At 44.6% G+C, this 7,273-nt stretch overlaps 1 protein-coding gene across 1 annotated transcript; it reads left to right on the plus strand.

Moving 5' to 3' along the window:
* Positions 1 to 2,816: 2,816 nt before the first annotated feature.
* LOC147422409 (65-kDa microtubule-associated protein 2-like) lies at positions 2,817 to 7,043 on the plus strand. The gene is made up of 13 exons (XM_086503189.1): positions 2,817 to 3,111; positions 3,208 to 3,297; positions 3,655 to 3,858; positions 3,937 to 4,182; positions 4,262 to 4,477; positions 4,546 to 4,701; positions 4,779 to 4,938; positions 5,028 to 5,179; positions 5,266 to 5,353; positions 5,432 to 5,505; positions 5,604 to 5,678; positions 5,761 to 6,256; positions 6,372 to 7,043. Exons 2-13 carry the CDS (start codon positions 3,223 to 3,225, stop codon positions 6,818 to 6,820), a joined length of 2,391 nt encoding a protein of 796 aa, XP_086359315.1. The 5' UTR covers positions 2,817 to 3,111; positions 3,208 to 3,222; the 3' UTR covers positions 6,821 to 7,043.
* The last annotated feature ends 230 nt before the right edge of the window (positions 7,044 to 7,273 follow it).

Genomic DNA, 7,273 nt, shown 5'->3' on the forward strand with positions numbered 1-7,273 from the left:
TGACAATGTGCAGATTATAGTAGTCAAAATTTTTTGTGTGTGTGTGTGTGAGAGAGAGAGATAGATAGATAGAGAGAGAGAGAGAGAGAGAGAGAGAGAGAGAGAGAGAGAGAGAGAGAGAGTGCTCTTCCACTAGCAAGTAGACAGAGAAAGAGAAAGAATTAGGTGGGTCATTTGGGACCAAGACCAAGACCATGATCAGGACAACTACTAATGATCATGTTGAGGCGAACATGGGACAAGCACTGTCCATTGGTGGGGAGTGCTCGGTAGTAGGATATGGGTGCTCAAGGCAATAGTTGTGCATGGGTTTGCTTGAGCCACTAAAATTTTGGTATGGTAGCAAGAGAGTAAAGAGCTAATGGCTTAGGTGGGAGCAGTTGTAGCCGGAACTTGGACAGACTGTGTGTGTGTGTGTGTGTGTGTGTGTGTGTGAGAGAGAGAGAGAGAGAGAGAGAGAGAGAGAGAGAGAGAGAGAGAGAGAGATGTAGGAGCCAGAACTTGGACAGACTGTGTGTGTGTGTGTGTGTGTGTGTGAGAGAGAGAGAGAGAGAGAGAGAGAGAGAGAGAGAGAGGTAGGAGCCCATTCCATTGTCCTTAGCAACGATGACACTTCCCTGTATATTAGAGCACTCTGGGGGCTGACATATTGAGAGATATTTATCTGCAAGCTATGATGGTGATGTAGTAATTGAAGAAAAAAGTTAAAATGGATCCTTTCCTTGAAATGGTGAATAACAAAAGACCTTAATTGGGGATACAAGAGTGTAGAGCATCTTACCATTGGATGCATTTGGGCTTCTTCTACGGCTAGCAATGTTGTTTTAGCTTCTAGGAGCCATTGCCGCCGACTACATTAGCTTCACATATTTGAAGAAGCTGTAGATGTTTTGCATCTATCCCAAGGCATATGTGTGTGTGTGTGTGTGTGTGTGAGAGAGAGAGAGAGAGAGAGAACATAATTTTTAACAACGTAGGAACAATACAAAAAGGGACATTTGTGTGTGTGTGTGTGTGTGTGTGTGTGTGTGTGTGTGTGTGAGAGAGAGAGAGAGAGAGAGAGAGAGAGAGAGAGAGAGAGATTGTTATCTTCCTAAAGTGATTCTAAGGACTACAATGTCATTCTCGTCACACGTGGGGACGCAGATATACACACATACACACCTACCTATATATGACTTCGTGTGTGTATGTGTGTGTGTGTGGGGGGGGGGGGGGAGAGAGAGAGAGAGAGAGAGAGAGAGAGAGAGAGAGAGAGAAAGAGAGAGAGAGAGATCCAATAACCATGCTTTTCTTGGCCGCAGCAACGTGCGGGTCACATACTAGTCTAAGTACTTAACTCTTCACTTTTGCATTTCAAATGAAATGTTTAGAAAGTTTTTCTTTGAAATGACTTAGAGTGTGACAAGTGGAGGCTCTTTTCTTTCTTCAAAATTTTAAGCTACATTATAAAGAGTATAGATAGATTGATCCCGTTGGCAAATGAGGTGTCAATTAGTCATGGGATTGCTTAGGCGCACGTCACACTCAAGCGCTTGCCCAAGTGAGCTTTTTGCTTGTGGCGGCCACCCACTTCATGTAACACTCGGTTTAGAGAAAAAAGTTGGACTGCACATTCGACATGATATCGTTAGCAAGGCGAAGACACATCGAAGTTTCATGTTGGTTGCCAGAGGGTCAAATCTAGTCACATACATTCTTGGCATGCCCTTGCAAATGGCTTCCGTGGTTGGAATGTTGGTCGAGGGGTTGAGACTGTCCCTTTGAGACACAAGTGAGGCCAATCTTACCTTTTGGCATATCAAATAGCTAGTTGCTTTCACCTCGACATTTGGGAGTGGCGCCCACCTTACTGCAAGTTTATACACATGGACTAAGGCCCTCGTCACCCTAGGACATGCAAAACTTGGCCCGGTTCAAATGGCAGGTGCTCATTTGCTGTGCGAAATAGAGAACTTGGCCTCAACACGTTGCTAGAGGGACGACCTTCTTTGCTCGACCAACTTTCCATGAGCAAGGCCATCCTAAAAAAGGTGACGTGTGAAAGCGATTTAGAGGGCTCTGTTATAAGCCCTTTAAAGGCGCCATTGGAGGGCTCGATAACATAGAGTGTGAGCCCCATACTTCATTGCAAAACAAAAATACAGTAGTAGCTACTGGCACTTTGCGGCTAGTTTTTTGCTAGGGGGTGCTTCAACCACCTCTCACACCCTCGTATTGCCTTTTGGATGGGTAACTATTGCAACATGCATTACCTTCGGCTGCCAACAGTTCTGGTCTTCGTGTAGATGCCTCGTAACAACGTTGGTCTATGGGGGAGGGCTCTAAGAGCCGGGTTGCACCCACACTAGTGGAGGAGTTCCATGCACAATGTTGCACCCAAGCACCATTCGACGCAGAAAAGAGTAGGTCAACAGGGGCCAACACGCGTATTATGCTGGGATTCGCTCACAAACTCCTACATTCAAGGACGAAGCAGATCCCCCTTAACCCTCGCTTAATCCTCCCTTTTTTGAAGTGCTAGTGGGGTTTTACTGGCAGCGTTCGCTAGCCTTTTTGGAATTTCTGTAAATAGGAAATATCCTCCCCCTAATTCCCCCACTGCCTGCAGGTGCGACCCAGCTCTAATAGTGTAGAATCCTTTCCCTCAAGTAGGGGCCAAAGGCTCAAGCCCAAGGCTCAAGCCCACTAAAGGAGCCGTTGAAACAGAGGAGGCCGGCCAAAACAGGGTTTCACACACGCACTCCTAGGCGCAACGGCTACTTCCTCTAATGGAAATTCAAAGAATGACACATTTTCCCTCACAGAATACAAAAAACCGCAATTCCCTCACTTAAAAAAAAAATGAAATTCGTTTTTCTCAACTTTTTCTGCCCACTGCAGGAATCTAGCAGTTTTCGCTCTGCTAGACGCATTTTCTTCACCAGATGCTCTGTGTCTTCTTCCGCCAGAATTACCTGTTTCATTTACTTCAGCTTCTTCCTCTTTGAAGCTTGCAGGCTTGGTTTGAATTGAGCGAAACGATCTTGGGGTCGCGAATCATCCAAAGGCTCGCCCTTGAGCTTGTCTTTCACCTCAAGGCTGGATTTGGGCAAGATTGCATTTTTTCAGGTTCCCTTTGCAATCTTCAACCAGGCCGTTTTTTTTAGTAAAAATCCAATTCAATCTGTTGCTCACCCTCTTCCTTGTACCCTTTTGTCTGTGAAGAAACGTGGCGGCCTCATGGCAACTTCCTTGGGACGACAACAGCTGTCAGAAGTTGAGACCACTTGTGGCTTGCTGCTCAATGAACTACAGGTATGTTCTTGCAATAACGTCTATGTCTTGGTATATGTTACCGATTGGGACTGGATCGCAGTAGTTGAGGATGAGCTTCTTAAGAAGACTGTGTGCAAGATGGCCTAAATGTATGAGGTCAACCATATCTGGATTGATGGGTGTGACTGACAAAATCTTGCTGTCAAGAAATGTCTGAATCCTTGATATGAACTGGCGCTTTTCAACAGAGAATAAAAAATGATTGCTTTTGAATATGAGCTTGCTACCATTGTGTCAAAAGCATATATAACAATATTCTTTGTAGCCAATGGTCAATCAACATATGTCAGAAGCATGAGATTCTTGAGTGCTAAAAATACTTCCTTTTCCTCACAGCTGATATGGGATGAAGTTGGTGAAGGTGATGAAGAGAGAGATCAAATGCTCTTGGAGCTGGAGCAGGAGTGTTTGGAGGTGTACCGCAGAAAAGTTGATTGGGCAAACTGTGCAAGAGCTAGCTTGCATCAGCTCCTGGCAGATATGCACTCTGAAATTGTTGCTCTGGCTACCGCTCTTGGAGAACGACCCCCCATGACCCAGGTTTGGCAATGGTTAACCATGGTCTAATCTTCACCATTTTTGGACTTAGCAGTCTCACATAGTTCCCCTTGACTGTAGTTAGAGAAACGAGGAAACTCACTGAAAGAACAGCTTGCCCAGCTGAAACCGATCCTGGAGGATATGACAAAAAAGAGAGATGATCGTGCACGCTTGTTTGAAGATATCAGGACCCAAATTCAAAGGATTCAACATGAAATTACCCCTTCGCTACAAACTACAGATGCTTCTGCCTATGAGCAGGATCTGACACAAAGGAAGCTTGAAGAACTTCAGGCACAGCTGCAGATGCTGCAAAAAGAGAAGGTTCAAAGCAGTCAAAATATAGCACTATAGGACTTATTTATCCTTATTAGATAAAATCTCAGCTCTCCTTGATTTGCAGGATGATCGGTCGTATAAAGTTGTGGAATATGTCGACATAGTTCATGACCTCTGTGCAGTTCTTGGTTGTGACTTCTACGCGACAATCCGTGAAGTGCATCCTACATTAGATGATTCCACAGGAAGCCAGACTAAAAGCATCAGCAATGAAACAATTAATACACTGGATAGCACAATACAATCTCTCAGGGAGGAGAAACGGAGAAGGATGCAGAAGGTGCATTTTTGAAAAGAATCAGTTTGATGGCCTTTTTGCTGGTCAATAACTCGTAATTGCATGTACAGATACAAGACCTTGGAGCTTCCTTGCTTGAGCTTTGGAACCTAATGGATACCCCGGTCGAGGAACAGCAGGAATTTCACCATGTGACATGTAATATTGCAGCTGCAGAGCATGAGGTTTTCACAGCAGGAGCTCTATCCTTGCGCATTCTTGAATTGGTGCGTTTCTTACAGATTCTCGGTTAGAATGCATTCATACACGTACATCAAGCATTTCTTTAGACGCCTTTACACAGGCTGAACGTGAGGTAGAGAGGCTGGAAAACTTGAAAGCAAGCAAGATGAAGGAGCTGGTACTAAAAAAGCAAACTGAATTAGAGGAGATATGTAGGAAGGCTCATATTATTCCTGAGGGACATGTGACACTCGATTCTACCATTGCCTCGATGGAATCTGGTACGACATGAACATGCTTCCTCTTCTAGGGATCAGCTGTCCATCAGGTGTGCTCTATATCTTTGTCATATGTCATATGCTTCCTGCAGGTATGGTTGATCCGGGAGAACTCCTTGCAAGCATAGAAGGACAGATTGTGAACGTAAAAGAAGAGGCCTTTAGCAGAAAAGACATCATGGACAAGATCGAAAAATGGATGGCTGCCTGTGAAGAGGAGAGCTGGCTTGAGGAGTACAACAAGGTTTTTCAAGGTTCATTGTTTCTTAAAAATAAAGCTTTATGGTGGTTGAGACTCGACCTTGAAAATTCGATGTGATTTTCTTGCAGGATGAAAATAGGTATAATGCGACAAGAGGGGCACATTTGAATTTGAAACGGGCAGAGCGAGCACGAGCGACGGTCAACAAGATTACAAGTCAGGGAGCATTCAAATTAATTTGTTCACGTCTTGATGTGATCACAGGGTACTTTCTTACTTGGTTCTATGTGACAGCTTTGGTTGAATCTCTGATTATAAAGACTACCGCGTGGGAGAATGAAAGAGGAAAACCTTTTTTGTATGATGGGGTATGTCTATCATTTTGCTGCTTTTTCTGAAACCCAGTTTTTCAGTCTATGTCTCCGTTCTAAACAATGCTTTTAGCTCTTTGCATGCATATAACCAGGTGAGGTTCCTTTCTACTCTAGAAGAGTACAACATATTGAGAATAGAGAAAGAAGAAGAGAGACGCAGGCAGCGGGTATAATGACTCATTTTGTTTTCGAACTCCATAGATAGTTCATGGTTGCCTGCATATGATTGATATAAGCACTTTTTTACAGGATCAAAAAAGGCTTCATGAACAACTTGTGAATGAGCAGGAAACTCTCTTCGGGACAAAGCCAAGTCCAAATGGCAGGACCCCCTTGAAGAAAGGAGTGGCAAACAACTCTCGATTGAATGGGGGCAGCACACCTGCTAGTCGTAGGATATCTCTTGGAGGTGCTATGCTGCATCAAGAGTTGTCGGTGACAGCAAGATTGAACTGCATTACGCCAGCAAGAAATGAGCAAAGAGTGCTTTCTGGCGTGCTACCACAAGAGTCTCCCGCAATGGGAAGAGTGAGTGGAATCACTCCAGGAAAGAGTGTTTTTACACCAGCTTCTGCCACTACTAACAAGGATATGAGGATCAGAGTGACACATACACCGGCTTTAGTGAACCGAGTACTTTTGCCCCCTGAAGAGGATAAGGATACCAAAAACAAAGGGACACAAACGCCCTCTTCAGTGAACAGAGTGCTTTTGCCCCCTGAAGAGGACATTCTACCTTCTCAAGGTGACAGATTTTTCGTGCACTCAATTTCCCTATCAGACCTTGGATACGTCTTTGAGTTACATTTAATTATGCATCTCACACCATGTTACATTCATCTCAAATTCGTGATGTGTAGGTGCCCTGAATGTGAAGCGTACTTCTACGGTTGCTGCTGTGATGCTGCAAGATGTAGAAGCACAAAGCACCATGCAACGAGTGCCACTTTCGCCTGTTTCTGCGCTGGGCATGAGGCCAAACACCAACATAGAGGGCCACGCAACATCTACTACACCCGGGATAAAAAGTACAAGCATACTCTCTAAGAGCTCACTGGAAGCTACTACTCCATTATCAAGCAGGCCAGCAAACACAGTGGTTGATGAGGAAAACACGACTCCTCCAAGAGGAACACCTCTTCAGCAGCAGCCACAGCCGCAACTATTCCCGGCATATCAACAATCACCCCTGCAGTTTGTGCCTGCATATCCAAAGCCACAGGAGTACTCCTTTGAGGAAAGGAGGCTTGCCCTTGTGTATCACCATCCTCAGTCACATTATGTAAGTACATTGGCAGACTGTAGGTAAGCTTGAAAATTCACTTGTACAATTGAGGGTCTGCTGTTTCAAGCATAGAAGAACCCACATACACAGATGGTAGTCGTCATAATTGCAGAGCCAATCTGAGTTGGCATACAATGGAAAACATTGTACATTTGAATTATGTAAGATGGATGGATGAGAGCTAGGGAAATGCACCTAAATGTGTGTTGACAGACTCATTCTGCCAAAAGTCTGTTTGTTTTGCTTTGATCACGTGAGTCTGTAAGTATTTTGCAAACCTTGCTTCCGCTTGGGCGCACCTTTCTTCAGTTGTTTGGAGTAGTTCACAACCCTTGCTTATCGGTCAAAGATACAGGTTTGCGTGAAATGACAGTTCTGCAATGCTTCAAGCAAAACCTTGGCTGCAGAGTGCTTCGCAGATCGATGAAGCTCTAAAAGCATGCTTCACAGAGCCAGTCGTTGAGAGAGGCCATGGAG

The sequence above is a fragment of the Adiantum capillus-veneris genome, chromosome 27 (assembly GCF_014529385.1).
Source record: "Adiantum capillus-veneris isolate H3 chromosome 27, ASM1452938v2, whole genome shotgun sequence".
Taxonomy (NCBI): domain Eukaryota; kingdom Viridiplantae; phylum Streptophyta; class Polypodiopsida; order Polypodiales; family Pteridaceae; genus Adiantum; species Adiantum capillus-veneris.

What these genes read in the sequence shown, in the direction of transcription:
- LOC147422409 (XM_086503189.1), top strand. Translation starts at nt 3,223, where the DNA reads ATGGCAACTTCCTTGGGACGACAACAGCTGTCAGAAGTTGAGACCACT. An exon ending in AACGGAGAAGGATGCAGAAG is followed by an intron (nt 4,478 to 4,545) that starts GTGCATTTTTGA and finishes TTGCATGTACAG; the next exon opens with ATACAAGACCTTGGAGCTTC. An exon ending in GACGGTCAACAAGATTACAA is followed by an intron (nt 5,354 to 5,431) that starts GTCAGGGAGCAT and finishes TCTATGTGACAG; the next exon opens with CTTTGGTTGAATCTCTGATT.